The 21465-nt window shown below is 36.8% G+C and overlaps 1 protein-coding gene across 1 annotated transcript in view; it reads left to right on the plus strand.

Moving 5' to 3' along the window:
* The window catches only part of NECAB1 (N-terminal EF-hand calcium binding protein 1), a 721255-nt gene that overhangs the window by 668742 nt on the left and 31048 nt on the right, over positions 1-21465 (plus strand). The window contains exons 10-11 of the mRNA XM_053715189.1: positions 5777-5889; positions 12871-12948. Of these exons, the coding sequence (XP_053571164.1) occupies positions 5777-5889; positions 12871-12948 (191 nt within the window). The remainder of the gene's footprint in view (positions 1-5776; positions 5890-12870; positions 12949-21465) is intronic.

Consider the following 21465-nt stretch of genomic DNA (forward strand, 5'->3'; position numbering starts at 1 on the left):
GCCCTTGGAACCGGGAATAAAGAAGAAGGTATGTGCTGAGCCGTTTTTCTTTGGGGAACTGTGTTACTTGATACTGTATCCGGATTTGCTTGACTGAGTGTTTGTTTAGTAACCTGAAGGTCAGTTTTCCAAACATTGTGGTCAGCAGGGGGTTAGAGGAGCCCCTCTGTTTGCCCTAGCGCCCAGTTTTCAGGTAGTAAAAGATTTCAGCATATCAAGTGGTTTCTCACGCTGTTTTTTCCTCTGCAGGAATAATCTACACATTAGCAGAGCTGTTATTACTACCTGAACTGTTTCTCCACCTAACATCTTTCTCTTCCTCGAGTTTTTGGATTTGGATAACAATGGTATTGAGCCAGTTGTTCGTTCCTGTGAGTGTGCTTCTCGGTGTGTGTTATTTTTTTTCTTTGGGAAGAACATAATGTAAAATAAGCGGAACGCACTTTTTTTGCATTTAAGGTCTAATGTTGTTTTGGGTTAGTGCACATAAAGAATAAGTTATCGTAAGGCAAGTTATTGAAGTATTAAATACTAGTCCTAAAGCCAGTGTACACGGGCCATTTTTTGCAGTACAGCGGTTCCACCCCTTGCGCTCTCTCTCTCCCCCCCTCTTTTGCTCTCTCTCTCCCCTCTCTTTTTCTCTCTTTCTTTCTACCCCCTCTCTTTTGCTCTCTCTCCCCCCTCTCTTTTGACCTCTCCCCCCCCCTCTTGTGCGCTCTTTCTCTCACGGCAGACAGCCAGTCAGCTCCGCCCCATCACACAGCTCCCGCGTGGCTCTGCCCCGTCACGGCCGGCTGCCCCGCCCCCTGTCACACCCGGCAGGCCCAGCCCCCTTTACGGATCAGGTGCCACTGTGCCAGGTCAGTTTGTTGAAGGCCTACTGCGCATGACAGCTTGGGACAAACACACTTGGCCTTTTATATTATAGGATAACATATTAAAAAACAGTCGCCTAGATTACGAGTTTTGCGTTAGAGGCTATGCGGTGCTAACAAGCAGTTTATGCTCACCGCTCACTTACAGACAGCGCTGGTATTATGGGTTTTTACAACCCAGACAAGAAGTGAGCGTTGAGCAAAATTCTGCTCCTTACCACATTCCTATACCAGCGCTGCTTACGTTAGCGGTGAGCTGGTGTAAAGTGCTCATGCACGATTTCCCCATAGTAATCAACGGGGAGGGCCGGCTGAAAAAAAGTCTAAAACTCAGTAATGCAGCCCCATTGATTCCTATGGGGAAATAAAGTTTATGTCTACACCTAACACCCTAACATGAACCCCGAGTCTAAACACCCCTAATCTTACACTTATTAACCCCTAATCTGCCGCCCCCAACATCGCCTCAACCTACATTATATTATTAACCCCTAATCTGCCACTCCGGACACCGCCGCCACCTACATTATACTTATGAATCCCTAATCTGATGTCCCCAAATTTGCCGACACCTACATTATATTTATTAACCCCAAATTTGCCTTCCCCAATGTTGCCAAAACCTACCAACACTTCTTAACCCCTAATCTGCTGCCCCCAACGTCGCCGCCACTATAATACACATATTAACCCGTAAACCCCTGTACTCCCGCATTGCAAACATTAGTTAAAGATTATTAACCCCTAATCTGCCATCCCTAACATCGCCGCCACCTACCTACATTTATTAACCCCTAATCTGCCGCCCCAACGTCGCCACCACTATTCTAAATTTATTAACCCCTAAACCTATGTCTAACCCTAACACCCCCTAACTTAAATATAATTTAAATAAATATAAATCAAATAACTATAATCAACTAAATTATTCCTATTTAAAACTAAATACTTACCTATAAAATAAACCCTAAGATAGCTACAATATAACTAATAGTTACATTGTATCTAGTTTAGGGTTTATTTTTATTTTACAGGCAAATTTTTATTTATTTTAACTAGGTAGAATAGTTATTAAATAGTTATTAACTATTTAATAAACTACCTAGCTAAAATAAATACAAAAGTACCTGTAAAATAAAACCTAACCTAAGTTACAATAACACCTAACACTACACTATAATTAAATTAATTCCCTAAATTAAATACAATTAAATACAATTAAATTAGCTAAAGTACAAAAAAAGTACAGAAAATAATAAACAAATTACAAGATTTTAAAACTAATTACACCTAATCTAATCCCCCTAACAAAATAAAAAAAGCCCCCCCCCCAAATAAAAAAAGCCCTACCCTACACTAAATTACAAATAGCCCTTAAAAGGGCCTTTTGCGGGGCATTGCCCCAAAGTAATCAGCTCTTTTACCTGTAAAAAAATTACAAATCCCCCCAACATTAAAACCCACCACCCACACAACCAACCCTACTTTAAAACCCACCCAATACCCCCTTAAAAAAACCTAACACTAACCCCTTGAAGATCACCTTACCGGGAGAAGTCTTCGCCCAACCAGGCCGAAGTCATCAATTAATCGGGCAGAAGTGGTCCTCCAGGCGGGCGGAAGTCTTCATCCAGATGGCATCTTCTATCTTCATCCATCCAGCGCGGAGAGCAGGTCCATCTTCAGGACATCCGACGCGGAGCATCCTCTTCTTTCCACGGCGACTGAAGAATGAAGGTACCTTTAAGTGATGTCATCCAAGATGACGTCCCTTCAATTCCAATTGGCTGATAGATTTCTATCAGCCAATCAGAATTAAGGTAGAAAACATCCAATCGGCTGATGCAATCAGCCAATAGGATTGAGCTGGCATTCTATTGGCTGATTGGAACAGCCAGTAGAATGCCAGCTCAATCCTATTGGCTGATTGCATCAGCCAATAGGATTTTCCTACCTTAATTCCGATTGGCTTATAGAATCCTATCAGCCAATCGGAATCTAAGGGACGCCATCTTGGATGACATCACTTAAAGGAACCTTCATTCTTCAGTCGCCGTGGAAAAAAGAGGATGCTCCGCGTCGGATGTCTTGAAGATGGACCCGCTCCATGCCGGATGGATGAAGATAGAAGATGCCGTCTGGATGAAGACTTCTGCCCATCTGGAGGACCACTTCTGCCAGTCTGGAGGACCACTTCTGCTGGCTTCGTTGAGGACTTCGGCCCGGTTGGGTGAAGACTTCTCCCAGTAAGGTGATCTTCAAGGGGTTAGTGTTAGGTTTTTTAAAGGGGGTATTGGGTGGGTTTTAGAGTGGGGTTGGTTGTGTAGGTGGTGGGTTTTAATGTTGGGGGGATTTGTAATTTTTTTTACAGGTAAAAGAGCTGATTACTTTGGGGCAATGCCCCGCAAAAGGCCCTTTTAAGGGCTATTTGTAATTTAGTGTAGGGTAGGGCTTTTTTATTTTGGGGGGCTTTTTTATTTTGTTAGGGGGATTAGGTGTAATTAGTTTAAAAATATTGTAATTTGTTTATTTTCTGTAATTTAGTGTTTGTTTGTTTTTGTACTTTAGCTAATTTTATTTAATTGTATTTAATTGTATTTAGTTTAGGGAATTAATTTAATTATAGTGTAGTGTTAGGTGTAATTGTAACTTAGGTAAGGTTTTATTTTACAGGTCAATTAGTCTTTATTTTAGCTAGGTAGTTTATTAAATAGTTAATAACTATTTAGTAACTATTCTACCTAGTTAAAATAAATACAAAATTGCCTGTAAAATAAAAATGAGAGGATAAAGGAGAGGATGTACCGCTCACTTTTTGGCAGACTCGTAATACCGGCGCTATGCAAGTCCCATTGAAAAAAGAGGATACGCAATTTACGTAAGTGGATTTGCGGCATTTCCAAGTCTGGACAAAAAAGTGAGCGGTACACCTGTACCTTCAAGACTTGTAATACCAGCGGGCGTTAAAAAGCAGCATTGGGACCGGCCAACGCTGCTTTTTAAGCCTAACGCAAGACTCGTAATCTAGCCCAGACTGACAACAGTGTGACATATTTTTTAAATTGTGTTTGTTTTTTATTCTGGGCTCATCAGGCGTCATTTACAACCATGACATATTGACATTCATTCACAGACAATCATTATGATTGTTTGTGAATGAATGTCAATATGTCATGTATAGTTTGTAGGAGGCATGGCATGACAGCACAGTACAGTGTGTGTATATATACTGTATATATGCTGTATTAGGCTACAATTTGTGATTTTGTAAAATTTTGGGATGGTGGTGTGCCGCAGGATTTTTTAATGTAAAAAAGTGTGCCACGGCAAAAAAAAAGTAGAAAATCACTGATCTAGCCGATTAATAATAGTTATTAATTTTTTTTATAGATAATAGATGTTCTAAAATATTAGACGTGCATTCATTTTCCGACAAATGCACATTCAAACCAATAATAGGACATTCGTTTTTGTTTACGAACATGAATATCCGAATGAATGCAGCATCTAAATTTAAAGAAAATGGAAAAAATGCTGACGAAATTCGTCAGCACTTATTTGTTTCCTTTAAACTGATTTTTAAGGCTTTATACTTACCTTAACGTGCTCTGGAGAGCGCACTCACCTGATCCTTTGGGAACAGAACTGCTAAGCCTCCTGCTAAGCGCAGCCAGGACTCTGGCAAGAAGATCATCAGGTTAGCGCGGTCTCCAGAGAGCGTTAAGCTAAGTATAAAGCTATAGGTGATTTTTTCACCTTCAGCTTCAAAACATTTACATTGGTTTTAATGAAAATAAATGTAAATGTTAAAAAAAAATTGTTCCCAACTAGTGCAGGGAAAGAAATTTCCTTGAATATTTATTATGAAAATTTCCCTTGCACATTCCTATAAAGGGCAAGATTACAAGTGGAGCACAAAATATCGCTTTCACTAAGTTAGGTGCAAAGCAAACACGACCTTGCGTTCGTTTCGCACGGAAGCATGAGAATGGGAGCCTCGTTCTCATGCTATCAGACATGGCATAAGAACTAGTGCAGCAAAGGGGGTAAGTCGCACAGTGATGGGCAGCAAATGTAAATATATATGTATATGAATATATACATATATATTTATGTGTATATACACATATTAGCACATATATATGTATGTAAGCATATACATATATATTTATAGGGCACACACATAGACCGCTATGTAAAGGAACTTTTCAGCGCCACTTTTTTTCTAACACCCCACAGCCGATAACTTTAGCCCCAAAAAAAACACTATATGAATTGCTTATTATTAGCCTTTAAGAATTAGGTGGTATAAATATAATTTCAATGGTTTAATTTATCATTACATATTTACGTTTAGTTTCCTAAGTAAGAATTTGACTTACTTATTTAGTTAAAACCTTTTATGAAACCTGATCCATATAGTTTATTTCCATAGGTTGCCAATTGTTTTCTTAATTTTTTATTTTTTATTTTTGGCGAGATGTGACCTATTCCTACATTTATTCTACTGCCTCTATCTAATTGCACTTTATTGCCCTCATTTTACTTTTTGTTAACATTTTGGGAGAAATTCTCAATACAAAGCTGCTGCTTGGGGATTGACTACTATACACTTGTGAGTTTTCCCTTCAACAGTACTTTTCCTACTTTTGTCCATATTTGTTCTTGATGCAATGAGTTTTACAAAACAAACATAACAGGACACTGAAAATTTTCTGAATACCACAAAGCTTTGTAAGATAAATATAAACACACCTTTCACCAGATAGCTTATCATCTAAGCTACCTCTAAGTAGCTATGTAAGCATTTATAGGGCACCTGTTGCACCAATAGTAGTTCCGCCCCTGAGGGAATTGATTCTTTGCCTGTAAAATAATTTCATTGTATTTTTTTTTTTTAGCATATAATGATTGTTCAACGCCAGCTATCTGTGCTAAAGGAAGAAATGGAAGAATTTCGTCTTGCTCTTAAGCAATATATAGAATCAGTATCTGCACAGACAGGGTGCTTACAGTAAGTATTTTGGATAAGTATATATTTTTTTTTTCTCCTTTCATAACTATTTTATATTGCCTGAAGCTCAATTTATAAAAAAATAAATAAACCTATAGTATATAAATTAATGAGTTCTATTGTTCAAAAGTTTAAGTTCTTTTCAATGTATACATTTATCCAAGTTAAAATCATCTTAAAAGTGGTAAATGCGTGAGATCTGAAAAGAAAAATAGAACTATTTTATTAAAAAAGATAAAGATTGTTTGTTACTGACTAGCGGGGGGAAATAGTTATTTTTAATAATTTAATTGTATAAAATATTAATTATAAAATTAATAAAAATTATTAAACATACTGTAAAATATATAAATATATTTCTTTCATGTAATTGGCAAGAGTCCATGAGATAGTGACATATGGGATATACAATCCTACCAGGAGGGGCAAAGTTTTCCAAACCTCAAAATGCCTATAAATACACCCCTCACCACAGCCACAATTCAGTTTTACAAACTTTGCCTCCTATGGAGGTGGTGAAGTAAGTTTGTGCTAAGATTTCTACGTTGATATGCGCTTCTCAGCATTGTTGAAGCCCGATTCCTCTCAGAGTACAGCGAATGTCAGAGGGACGTGAAGGGAGTATCACCTATTGAATACGATGATTTCCCTAACGGGGGTCTTTTTCATGGGTTCTCTGTTATCGGTCGTAGAGATTCATCTCCTACCTCCCTTTTCAGATCGACGATATACTCTCAAATTTACCATTACCTCTACTAAAGAACTGTTTTAGTACTGGTTTGGCTATCTGCTATATGTGGATGGGTGTCTTTTGGTAAGTATGTTTTCATTTACTTAAGACACTCTCAGCTATGGTTTGGCACTTTATGCAAATTATATAAAGTTCTAAATATATGTATTATACTTATATTTGCCATGAGTCAGGTTCATGTATTTCCTTCTGCAGACTGTCAGTTTCATATTTGGGAATATAAACACTTTAAGAAATTTGTTTCTTACCTGGGGTTTAGTCTTTTTCAATTTGACTACTTTTGCATTTGCAGGTATTAGGCCCGCGGGTGCGTCAAATGTTAGACTTTATTGCATCATTTTTGGCGCGAACTTTTTTGGCGCGGGAAATTACGTTTTTGACGCAACTTCGTCATTTCTGGCGTCATTCGTGACGTCGAGACCTTTCACACGGCGGCGTCTTTAGTGACGCAAGTGTGTCATTTCCGGTCATTTTTGGCGCCAAAAAAGTTTTCGTTACGTTGTGTGTCATACTTGGCGCCAATTTTTCTTCATTATTTCAATACCCCATTGTTGTTTGCCTCCTGCTTTCTTTTCTATCAAGAGGCCTATGCTTTTGCATTTTTTCCCATTCCTGAAACTGTCATTTAAGGAAATAGATAATTTTGCTTTATATGTTGTTTTTTCTCTTACATTGAGCAAGATGTCTCAATCTGATCCTGTCTCTGAAGTTTCTGCTGGAACATTGCTGCCTGACATCGGTTCTACCAAAGTTAAGTGCATTTGTTGTAAAATTGTAGAAATTATTCCACCGAATGTCATTTGTAATAGTTGTCATGATAAACTTTTACATGCAGATAGTGTTTCCATCAGTAATAGTACATTGCCAGTTGCAGTTCCTTCAACTTCTAATGTGCATGATATACCTGTAAATTTTAAAGAATTTGTTTCTGAATCTATTATGAAGGCTTTGTCTGCATTTCCACCTTCTAATAAACGTAAAAGGTCTTTTAAAACTTCTCATTTAGCTGATGAAATTTCAAATGACCAACAACATAATAATTCATCCTCTTCTGATGAGGATCTATCTGAAACAGAAGATCCTTCCTCAGATATTGACACTGACAAATCTACTTATTTATTTAAAATAGAGTATATGCGTTCTTTATTAAAAGAAGTGTTAATTACTTTGGATATTGAGGTAACCAGTCCTATTGACGTTCAGTCTAATAAACGTTTAAATGCTGTTTTTAAACCTCCTGTGGTTTCTCCAGGTGTTTTTCCTATTCCTGAGGCTATTTCTGATATGATTTCTAGGGAATGGAATAAGCCAGGTACTTCCTTTATTCCTTCTTCAAGGTTTAAGAGATTGTATCCTTTACCAGCAAAATCTATAGAGTTTTGGGAAAAAATCCCCAAAGTTGATGGGGCTATTTCTACTCTTGCTAAACGTACCACTATTCCTATGGAAGATAGCACTTCCTTTAAGGATCCTTTAGATAGGAAGCTTGAATCTTATCTAAGGAAGGCCTATTTATATTCAGGTCATCTTCTCAGACCTGCTATTTCTTTGGGTGATGTTGCGGCTGCATCAACTTTCTGGTTGGAAAATTTAGCGCAACATGAATTGGATTCTGACATATCTAGCATTGTTCGCCTACTACAACATGCTAATCATTTTATTTGTGATGCCATTTTTGATATTATCAAAATTGATGTTAGATCTATGTCTTTAGCTGTATTAGCTAGAAGAGCTTTGTGACTTAAATCTTGGAATGCTGATATGACATCTAAATCTAGATTACTATCTCTTTCTTTCCAAGGTAATAATTTATTTGGTTCTCAGTTGGATTCTATTATTTCAACTATCACTGGAGGAAAATGAGTTTTTTTGCCTCAGGATAAAAAACCTAAGGGTAAATCTAAGGCTTCTACCCATTTTCGTTCCTTTCGTCAGAATAAGGAACAAAAAATCAATCCTCCTCCCAAGGAATCTGCTTCCAGTTGGAAGCCTTCCTCAAATTGGAATAAATCCAAGCCATTTAGGAAACCAAAGTCTGCCCCTAAGTCCGCATGAAGGTGCGGCCCTCATTCCAGCTCAGCTGGTAGGGGGCAGATTAAGGTTTTTCAAGGATTTTTGGATAAAATCTGTCCAAAATCAATGGATTCAGAGCATTGTCTCTCAAGGGTATCGAATAGGATTCAAAATAAGACCTCCTGTGAGAAGATTTTTTCTCTCACACATTCCTGTAAATCCAGTAAAAGCTCAGGCTTTTCTGAAGTGTGTTTCAGACCTGGAGTCTTCAGGGGTAATCATGCCTGTTCCTCCTCAGGAACAAGGTTTGGGGTTTTATTCAAACCTATTCATTGTACCAAAGAAAGAAAATTTGTTCAGAGCAGTTCTGGATCTGAAAATTTTGAATCGTTATGTAAGAGTACCAACTTTCAAGATGGTGACTATAAGGACTATTCTGCCTTTTGTTCAGCAAGGACATTATATGTCCACAATAGACTTGCAGGATGCATACCTTCATATTCCGATTCATCCAGAACACTATCAGTTTCTGAGATTCTCTTTTCTAGACAAGCATTACCAATTTGTTGCTCTTCCATTTGGCCTAGCAACAGCTCCAAGAATCTTTTCAAAGGTTCTGGGTGCCCTATTATCTGTAATCAGAGAACAGGGTATTGCGGTGTTTCCTTATTTGGACGATATCTTGGTACTAGCTCAGTCTTTACATACTGCAGAATCTCACACGAATCAACTAGTGTTGTTTCTTCGGAAACATGGTTGGAGGATCAATTTACCAAAAAGTTTCTTGATTCCTCAGACAAGGGTCACCTTTTTAGGCTTCCAGATAGATTCAGTGTCCATGACTCTGTCTCTAACAGACAAGAGACGTTTAAGATTGGTCGCAGCATGTCAGCTCCTTCAGTCTCAGTCATTCCCTTCAGTGGCTATGTGCATGGAAGTTTTAGGTCTCATGACTGCAGCATCGGACGCAATCCCCTTTGCTCGTTTTCACATGAGACTTCTACAGCTTTGTATGCTGAATCAATGGTGCAGGGATTATACAAAGATATCACAATTAATATCCTTGAATCCCAATGTACGACACTCTCTGACATGGTGGATAGATCACTATCGTTTGGTTCAAGGGGCTTCTTTTGTTCGCCCAACCTGGACTGTGATCACAACAGATGCAAGTCTTTCAGGTTGGGGAGCTGTTTGGGGGTCTCTGACAGCACAAGGGGTTTGGAAATCTCAAGAGGCGAGATTACCAATAAATATTTTAGAACTCTGTGCAATTCTCGGGGCTCTTCAGTTCTGGCCTCTACTAAAGAGAGAACCATTCATTTGTTTTCAGACAGACAATATCACAACTGTGGCTTATGTCAATCATCAGGGTGGGACTCACAGTCCCCAAGCTATGAAAGAAGTATCTCAGATACTTGCTTGGGCGGAAGCAGCTCCTGTCTAATCTCTGCGGTGCATATCCCAGGTGTAGACAATTGGGAGGCGGATTATCTAAGCCACCAGACTTTACATCCAGGGGAGTGGTCTCTCCATCCAGATGTGTTTTCTCAGATTGTTCAGATGTGGGGGCTTCCAGAGATAGATCTCATGGCCTCTCATCTAAACAAGAAACTTCCCAGATACCTGTCCAGGTCCAGGGATGTTCAGGCGGAAGCAGTGGATGCGTTGACACTTCCTTGGTGCTATCAACCTGCTTACATCTTCCCGCCTCTAGTTCTCCTTCCAAGAGTGATTTCCAAAATCATCATGGAACAGTCTTTTGTGTTGCTGGTGGCTCCAGCATGGCCACACAGGTTTTGGTATGCGGATCTGGTTCGGATGTCCAGTTGCCCGCCTTGGCCACTTCCGTTACGGCCGGACCTACTATCTCAAGGTCCGTTTTTCCATCAGGATCTCAAATCATTAAATTTGAAGGTATGGAAATTGAACGCTTAGTTCTAAGTCATAGAGGTTTCTCTGATTCAGTGATTAATACTATGTTACAAGCTCGTAAATCTGTCTCTAGAAAGATTTATTATAGAGTTTGGAAGATTAACATTTCATGGTGTTCTTCTCATAATTTCTCCTGGCATTCTTTTAGAATTCCTAGAATTTTGCAGTTTCTTCAGGATGGTTTGGATAAGGGTTTGTCTGCAAGTTCCTTGAAAGGACAAATCTCCGCTCTTTCTGTTTTATTTCACAGAAAAATTGCTATACTTCCTGATATACACTGTTTTGTACAGGCTTTAGTTCGTATTAAGCCTGTTATTAAGTCAATTTCTCCTCCTTGGAGTCTTAATTTGGTTCTGATGGCTTTACAGGCTCCTCCATTTGAACCTATGCATTCTTTGGACATTAAACTACTTTCTTGGAAAGTGTTGTTCCTTTTGGCTATCTCTTCTGCTAGAAGAGTTTCTGAGCTATCTGCTCTTTCTTGTGAGTCTCCTTTTCTGATTTTTCATCAGGATAAGGCAGTTTTGCGGACTTCTTTTCAATTTTTACCTAAGGTTGTGAATTCTAACAACATTAGTAGAGAAATTGTTGTCCCTTCTTTATGTCCTAATCCTAAGAATTATTTGGAGAAATCCTTACATTCTTTGGATGTGGTAAGAGCTTTGAAATATTATGTGGAAGCTACTAAAAATTTCAGGAAGACTTCTGGTCTATTTGTTTTATTTTCTGGTCCTAGGAAAGGTCAGAAAGCTTCTGCTATTTCCTTTGCATCTTGGTTGAAACTTTTGATTCATCAAGCTTATTTGGAGTCGGGTCAAATCCCGCCTCAGAGAATTACAGCTCATTCTACTAGATCAGTCTCTACTTCATGGGCTTTTAAGAATGAAGCTTCAGTTGATCAGATTTGCAAAGCAGCCACTTGGTCCTCTTTGCATACATTTACTAAATTCTACCATTTTGATATATTTGCTTCTTTGGAAGCAGTTTTTGGTAGAAAAGTTCTTCAGGCAGCTGTTTCAGTTTGATTCTTCTGCTTTTTTATTTAAGTTTTTTTCTTTCAAAAGTGAAAATAACTTATTTTTGGGTTGTGAATTATTTTCTCAGTGGAATATGGCTGTTTTTTGTTTTATTCCCTCCCTCTCTAGTGACTCTTGAGTGGAAGACTCCACATCTTGGGTATTGATATCCCATATGTCACTAGCTCATGGACTCTTGCCAATTACATGAAAGAAAACATAATTTATGTAAGAACTTACCTGATAAATTCATTTCTTTCATATTGGCAAGAGTCCATGAGGCCCACCCTTTTTATGGTGGTTATGATTTTTTGTATAAAGCACAATTATTTCCAAATTTCCTTTGTTGATGCTTTCTACTCCTTTCTTTATCACCCCACTGCTTGGCTATTTGTTAAACTGAATTTTGGGTGTGGTGAGGGGTGTATTTATAGGCATTTTGAGGTTTGGGAAACTTTGCCCCTCCTGGTAGGATTGTATATCCCATATGTCACTAGCTCATGGACTCCTGCCAATATGAAAGAAATGAATTTATCAGGTAAGTTCTTACATAAATTATGTTTTTTGGATTATTTAGAATATTTTACAATATGTTTAATAATTTTTATTATTTTTTTGAATAATTTATATGTAATATTTCAATAACACGCTTTAAGATTTAAGATTTTAAGTTTTCATGTGTGCTAACCCGACCACATTGAAAGTAATGTACTTCTTATTATTAAATATATATTTATATATATATATGATACTGTTCATTCAAGATACATACATACATATATATATATATATATATATATATATATATATATATGAATATATATAAATAGGTATAGGTATGTACAGTACATATATATATATATATATATATGTAAATATTTAAGAATAAGAAGGACATATTCTGCTATGTGAAGAACATTGGAATGTTAAATATTAATGTTTCATGTTGGGTTTAGAGCTTTTAAATATACAAGGGTTAGCGCACAAGTATGGGTGAAAAAGTTAACGCGGTTGTGATTTTTTTTTTTTGCGTGCAAACTTTTTACTTTCAACTTGTAATATGAGTGCAACCCGACAAGCGCAAAAGCCTCTGTCTATTGAAGTTAAAGCGTGAGCAGGAGAACTAAATAGCGCTCCACTCATAATCTAGTCAATATTGTGTAATATACAAACATATTACTGTAATATTAACATCAGATTAACTTATAAGCAAAACCAGCCTGCATCTATTTCTGTAAGCCTTTAACTATCATTTTCTTTATTTAGTGTTGCAGTACAGAAGCTCTCAAATGAATCTCGCTTCATAGTTTATGAGTTTTGGGAAAACAGTAACATTTGGAAAAAGTAAGTAAAACCTGTCTCAAAAAATACATATATACATTAAAACCAGATAAATGTATTGCAAAGCAACACACAATGTAGTCTACATTATTTTTTTATTTTTTTTAAACTGACTTTATTGTAAAAACGTGCGTAATACAATATGGGAGACGCTTCTCCTTCAAATGCAACAACATTGTCCGTTGAATTTTACATAATAAACAACAATAACAATAGAAGAATGGGAAACCTCCATTTACTTGTGAGTTGTGCAAAACATTGTTGATATGAGGAGGATAAGAAAGAGAAAGAATAAGAAGATACACATACCCAAAGGGGGGACGAGAAAGGAAAGATGCTGCTATACCATTGTTCACCGGCAATTAATGTAGGTAAATTGGTGGGGTTATATCACTACCTGGAGTTGAGACTAAGTGTACTACCTATACAAATTTAGAGATTAGTGTAAGGGTATATAACTATCCTGTAGAGAACTATTTCGTAATGAGTTGAATTTTTGCATTTACAGTCAGCGTGAGAGTGTATCGTGTTAATGGGTTTTGTGTTTAAGATAATGCTCCCAAGTGGCTAGGATTTCTGCGTAAGTATCCATTTTATCATTTATCCTGTAATAGTACTCTTCTAGTTCTAGAAATTCTGATACCCGATGCGACCACATCTCCAGAGTTGGTGTAGTCCTGCTTTTCCAGTTTTTGGCTATTAAATATTTCACGCTATTTGTCATAATGCAAAATAACTTGTTATAAGGCTTGTATTTTAGAAGGGTTGCACAGCAACCACACTAGGGGATCTAAACGGAACGTAGTCTCTAATATTGTTTCTATCTCTGCTATAATGGTTCTCCCAGAAATTCTGGATTGTGTTGCACCACCACCACATATGCGCCATATCACTACCCCTATGTCCACATCACCAACAGTGATCTGGCCTGTGATGGAATAAACAGTTTCCGGGGAGTAAAATACCATCTGTGTAATAACTTTAGGTTGATTTCCACTAATGAAAGTGAGATGGACGTTTTTACTATATTCTGGAAAATGGAGGCACTTGTTTGTGGAAGGATAATTATACCCAAGTCATCTTCCCATTTTTCCAGATATGGTGGGATGTAGCCAGGGGGGTTGATGGTTAATGTGTACCCGGTGGTAATTATACCAGTTTTGAAAGTAGGTGTATCCCTTATCTACTAGGTCTGATTGAGGGACAATTTTCTCTCCAGATGTTATCATGTGTATGGTAATATTGCGAATATTTCTGTCCGGCATGTTGCATGTGATGTTGTGTCCTATCAAGAATTGTCCATTTTCTATAAGGGAAGTTAGAGGGGATGGTTTGGATGATATATAAGTATTGTGGTCCAGGATATGTTCCCATACGACATAAGTTTCTGCTATCAATGTTGTGTGCCAGTTTGATTTTTTGTTTTTCCATACTCCAACACAATCCCCCCAAAATGTGGGGTATCAGAGATTAAATGTTCCAGCTGTACCCACCTTTTGTGGTGCGGGTGTATATGCCAATCGACTATTCTCTGCAAAAAGATGGCTTGTCTATAGAGAGAAATATTAGTTATTCCTAAGCTACCTTGGAGTTTGGGAGATTGCATAATTTTAGTATTGATTCTGGGTGGTTTTTTTATGCCAGACGAAATCACTAAACACTTTTGTTATACTTGGTATATAGTTTTTGGGCATGGGAATTGGTAGTAATTGAAGAATATATAGTAGTAAATGTTCATTTTGAGGACATTTAATCTACCCGTCCATGATAGTCTTTTAGATAACCGTGACGATAGGTCTCTGATAATGTTTTTTTTTATCTGTTCATAATTATTCATGAAAGTTACTTCCATTGTTTTTGCCAAATCAATACCTAGATAGTGTAGTGTATGCCAGCACCAGGTGAAAGGGGTTATCGTTTTAACTTTATGTAAAGTATTTTCATCTAAGTTAATGTTTAACACTTCAGACTTTGCAGAATTTATCTTAAAATTAGAGAGTGAGTGAAATAGTTTAAATTCCTGTAGCAAAGGGGGGGGATAGATATTTCCAGGTCGGACAGTGAGAATAATATATCGTCCGCAAAAAGGGACATGACAAATGATTGTGAGTCAACCTGTATTCCTGTGATATGAGGGTTTTGTCTTATTTTAGTCGCAATGGTTTCGATAAAGCAAGCAAACAGGAGAGGGGGCAACCCTGCCGGGTACTGTTAGCAGGCCTGCCATCAGGGGGTGACAGGGGTGACTCCTGTCAGGGGCCCAATGGGCCAGGGGGGCCCCATGAGGCAAGAGCTAAAAAAAATAAACAAAATAAAAATAATTTTGGCAGCCACCAGTGGGTACTACAGCAGAGTGCTAATTGAGCATGGGAAATGTTATTACAAGGAGTAAAGTATTAGCATTTGAGAGGGTTTCTGTGCACTAAACCACTATGCACAGTGAGACAGACTTGGCACTTTGTTTGTACAGTGTGTGCCTGAGTCAGATGGCAGATCACTTTCATTTGCAGAGGAGGTAGGACTTACTTAGCAAATGTTTTTTATTTCTTTGTGCAATTTCGGATTGTAACTTCATTGTGGTAGTAGTTGTATGGTGGGCCCAGGGGTCCATAAAAACAAATTTTTTTTAGCAGCAGTGTATTTATGATTATTTGACAATGCTGTAGAAATTCTAAAACCATGCAGAAATGTTTCCTCCTCAATACACAAATGGTAGGTGCCCTTTTGGCAGATATGCATTTTTTTAATTTATATATATATATATATATATATATATATATATATTTATATTAATTACATTCTAGTTCACTGCCCCTTTATGCAAGGACTTTCCAGATGCAAGGAGGCATTTATCTAAGATTTTTACATCTGCATAAAATGTTATACTCTCGGACTAAGATTTCTCAGTGTTTGAAATGAGACAGGTTAACTTATAACTGTTCAGTTTACACTACAGCTGACTTAATTTTGAAATACATACCAACAAGCCTAAATCCTGCATTTAACCAGATCTAATGGTATGAGTACCAAAGCTTATGGTTCCACCAAGACCATATAGAGTACAGCATTTTCAAAATAAATCCATAAGTACAGCTGACAGATGGGAACATTTGTACACTATATTTGAAGTGGTGCTCTTGGTTGGGGAAAATGGGGAAAAAACAAACAAAGGTATGTCAACCTTTTAGAAACAGATGTGGGAGAGAGCGATATGAAGCTAAAAAGGCTACATATCTAGATAAAAGGTACAATTTAATATGCCATGAATATAATATATATATATATATATATATATATATATATATATATATATATATATATATATATATATATTGAAACAGTACAGTAAAATTGATACAATAAAATACAATAAAAAGAAACACTAAAAGATTCCTAAAAGTTTAAAACCTACATGGATCCATGCTATAGTCAAGGTATTAATTGTAAAAACAATGGTGACAAAGATAAACACTAATACATATAGATAATATAAGTGATGATCTAAGTTGAACAATACACTGTATACTTTAATACATGGGACAAATCTAATGCTGCAACATTGCAGGTAAAAAGACCAAAATATGACAGTGTCAATAACACAAATAGTGAATATAAGTGATCAAACTTAGCTACAACAAATGCTATAAAAAGTGCTACAAAAATTGTCCAATTCTTAATATTCCATATTTGTAATGTGGCCAACATGACAGACAAATAACAAAGTCCTGTAATCCAAACCAAAATTAGGTAAAGCAGATGCACAAAAAGTGGGTGAATCAATTGCACAAAAAGGAAAAACTGAGTGAATGCAATGCACAAAAATGGAAATAATGTCAACGTGAACTCAGAATATATTCTATACTGTCTAGTATGAATAAATGTTGTTCATCGGGCACGTCTGGATCCTTTATATCCAGACGTGTATATTTATATTATGGCAACGTGTGACGTCACCTCTCTTTATACAAGCATCCCACACGAAGCTGGTATAAAAGCCATTGACTTCTTTCTCAGAAAGGATCCAGACGTGCCCGACGAACAACGTTTATTCATACTAGACAGTATAGAATATATTCTGAGTCATAACTATTTCTGTAACAACAACAAATTCTACAAACAACTTTGCGGCACAGCGATGGGGACCAGGTTCGCGCCGAGTTATGCCAACCTTTACATGGGTAAATGGGAAAATATCTTTTGGGACTCATGCCTGGCCAGCACGGACCTGGTTCTATATCTACGATACATAGACAATATTCTGATAATCTGGAGAGGAACATTAGAAGACTTGACATACACTATCAATGTGATGAATCAGAACTCAATGAACCTGAGATTTACACATGAATACAGCCAAAAGAAAATACATTTTCTGGATATAACAATTGAAATAAGGCATGGAAAGATTGAAACATCGACCTTCTTCAAGGAGGTCAATTGCAACAACTATATCCATAGTTTGAGTTACCACCATCCAAGCTGGAAAGCGAATATATCAAAGGGACAGCTCCTAAGGATACGGAAAAACTGTTCGGACCCCAAGAAATGGGAAGAACAGGCTGAGGTATTAAAACACAGATTCCTAGAAAGATGCTATGTTAAAGAAACTCTGGAAGAAAAAATAGATGAAGTTGGCAAGATCAACAGAAACAACCTCATCAAATATAAAACTAAAACAACGGCTAACTGGGATGAAAACACCATTGATGTACCCATGACAATGGAGTATTGTGCGAATAAACACATAATAGAAGGTATCATCAAGAAACATTGGTCGATACTAAAAGTAGATGATATAATTGGGGGAAAACTGACACCACAACCCAAGTTCATTTATAGGAAGACTAATAATCTAAAAAATATGATAGCACCAAGCATCCCAAGGAACAAGAAAGTAAGCATCAATGATCACCAAGGGAAACCAATCAAAGGCTTCTTCCCTTGCCCGAGTTGCAAGGCCTGCAAGAATGGACTAAAGATCAGCAAATTTTCCCCTTATCATAAAAGAGACAAGCCACATTGCTATCCTATATGTCCTATGACATATTGTATTAGGCTAATTACTTTAGTCCCTTCCCTTTATCCATATATAGATATATGCATATAAGATGGGTTATTGTGGAGAAATAACTTTATGACACATATTTATATTACACAGTAAAAGGCCCACCGACGCTCTACACTTACTTAGATTCACACTGATGCTATCCTTGTCCCCCTTTAATCATCCTATACATAGATATAGAAGTATGTTTAGCAGTTCCTTAACATTCACTATATGGTCCCATGCACATATTATACACTAATTTGCCATACCCGAATGTGATATTATCCACCTTCTCAGGTGCCTCTGAAAACCTGTTAGCAGCTTGTCACATCCATAAGCGAGATTACCCAAATTCTTAGATGTATTTTTAAAACACAATCGACTTACCATAAACGACTCTATTGTTTCAAAAGTCTCACAATTATGACTTTGGTATTAAACAAGGAAACTATAAGATTGAAGTCTCTTTGATTATATAAAGTCGATTTACAAATGGTTTCTCAAATATAGTTTTTACATATTGTATTTATATTATCAATTCACTCACACACACAGTTTTATTTTAGATCCTTAAATGAGGAATAGAATCCTCCAACCAGCATAATTGTACCCATTGCCGTTTAGAAACTCCTGCTAGAAAAGAATATAAATATCCAACCGGTCAAATCGAAACCAGAAGTAGCGCTACGTGTACACATGCCGAAACTGGAAGTGATGACACGCACATTCAGACAGAAACCGGGAGTGACACAAATGCACACAACAACCGGAAAATAAGACACATAAGGAATTATTAACATCAAAGGTAATACGAACACTAAGAAGTTTAGATACAAATGCAGAAAATGATCTATATGCCCTATTAAAGACCCATAATGTACCATTAATGAGAATTAAAAAAGAATTAAAGAATTAAAAAGGAAATTTTCAAAATTTCCCAGCAAACATCGGTTCTAACAGAATGGAGCGGAGCCTATTAGGTTTGGCGCCAAAAACGGACAGAGAACCACTATATAAGCTCCCAGTTCATCTAACACAATATAGTCTTGAAAAAGGCCTATGATAAGGCCAAAACGCGTTGACATACTGGTGAGCTCTTTTCTAATAATAGCATAGTGTACAAACTTTATTGCACCATTGTATTCTTTCTTTTTTTCCAGGTTCAGGAGATTGTATTTGCCTTCATTTTTGTGGATTTCTCTAAAAAAAAAATTCATCATTTTTTTCATCATTTTGTTCATTTTACACTTAGCATCATCACTGGTTACCATTTTCCATTTTTATTTTTCACGCTGCATTACATTTTACTGTTTCATGTTGACATTATTTCCATTTTTGTGCATTGCATTCACTCAGTTTTTCCTTTTTGTACAATTGATTCACCCACTTTTTGTGAATCTGCTTCACCTAATTTTGATTTGGATTACAGGACTTTGTTATTTGTCTTTCACGTTGGCCACATTACAAATATGGAATATTAAGAATTGGACAATTTTTGTAGCACTTTTTATAGCATTTTTTGTAGCTAAGTTTGATCACTTATATTCACTATTTGTGTTATTGACACTGTCTTATTTTGGTATTTTTACCTGCAATGTTGCAGCATTAGATTTGTCCCATGTATTAAAGTATACAGTGTATTGTTCAACTTAGATCATCACTTATATTATCTATATGTATTAGTGTTTATCTTTGTCACCATTGTTTCACACAAGTGCTACCTGGTGCCTTTTACAATTAATACATTGACTATAGCATGGATCCATGTAGGTTTTAAACTTTTAGGAATCTTTTAGTGTTTCTTTTTATTGTATTTTATTGTATCAATTTTACTGTACTGTTTCAATATATATATATATATATATATATATATATATATATATATATATATATATATATATATTATATTCATGGCATATTAAATTGTACCTTTTATCTAGATATGTAGCCTTTTTAGCTTCATAGCGCTCTCTCCCACATCTGTTTCTAATTTGTTTTTTGAAGTCTAATAGGGGACTTCTTGGTAGCGAGCTTAAGGCTTAGTCTCTAGCGCTTGGTTCACATACACACACAGCAGTATGTCAACCTTTTAAAAGTACTTTTCTTCATCTAGCCATCTACCCAGATCATTAATGTAGAATTTTGAATTCACAGAATTATTTTCGTTTACACATTTACAAATATGATTCTTTAAAAAGTGATCTCTTAATTTCTGCAATATTTTTTATTATGCATGTCACACACTGTTGATTTAGGGGATGCAAGGTGCATAAATGTTTCCTCCTGTGAGTGTTTCTGTGGGTGTCTGTGTTTATGTCTTTTTGCTTTGGTTTGTGTCTCTATGAGTGTGTATGTATTTTTTTTTCTGTGGGTCTCTCTGTGAGGGTGGGTGTGTATGTCTTTGTGCATTTTCTGTGGATGTCTGTGAGGGTGTGTGCATATGTCTTTGAGCTTTTTCTATGGGTGTCTCTGCGAGGGTGTGTATGGTATGTCTTTGTGTATTTTCTCTGGATGCCTCTGTGAGGGTGGGTGTGTATGTCTGTGTTTTCTGTGTATGTCTCTGTTAGGGTGTGTGTTTGTATGTATGTATTTCTGTGTTTTCTGTGGATGTCTCTGTGAGGGTGTGTGTTTTCTGTGGGTGTCTCTGTGAGGGGGTGTGTATGTCTTTGTGTGTTTTCTGTGGATGTCTCAGTGAGGGTGTGTGTATGTATGTCTTTCTGTGTTTTATGTGGTTGTCTCTCTGTGTGTTTATGTCTTTGTGTGTTTTCTGTGGGTGTCTGTGTGTATGTCTTTGTATGTTTTCTAAAGGCTGTTTCTGTTGGTGTTTCCTTGTGTGTATGTGCAAGTTTGAGTTTGTGTGTGTGTGTGTCCATTGTCTGTTCCTTTTTAGGACATTTTGACCTTACTACTGATTATTCACATCTTTCTACAGACTTTGAGACTAATGAGACCTTTACAGAAGTCACCAATCCACAATTTAACCTTTAAATTATTGTTTAGGCAGTTCAGGGCCCTTCCTTTCAGGGGGGTCCTGATCAATGGTTAAGTCAGGGGCCCCAAAATTTCTAGTGGCGGACCTGACCATTAGAGATGGAGAAAGACTTTGAAAGGGTCCTATTTATTAACAGTTTAGCGTTAGGATTTGAATACAGGGAGAATATTCTATCTAGCATTTTGGGGCCAAAACCCATATGTATCAGATTGAAGCGTAAAAAATTTTTTTGCAGCTAGCTCCCAGTAGTACATTGCTGCTCCTGCTCTTGATATATGGATAGGAAGTGGAAGCTTAAAAATGCTTGATGATAAAATGCAAGTGTCTTTAGCTAATATTCCACCAAATATTCAGAAACTGTGTTCATCCCATCAACCTCATACAGCCCATTAAAATAGCAGGTAGCTATTGGTGTTATTAAACTTTTTTAATTCTTGCATACATACTGTTACTTGTAAATACATTTTGTTATCATATAATT

The sequence above is a fragment of the Bombina bombina genome, chromosome 5 (genome assembly GCF_027579735.1).
Source record: "Bombina bombina isolate aBomBom1 chromosome 5, aBomBom1.pri, whole genome shotgun sequence".
NCBI classification, from domain to species: Eukaryota; Metazoa; Chordata; class Amphibia; order Anura; family Bombinatoridae; genus Bombina; species Bombina bombina.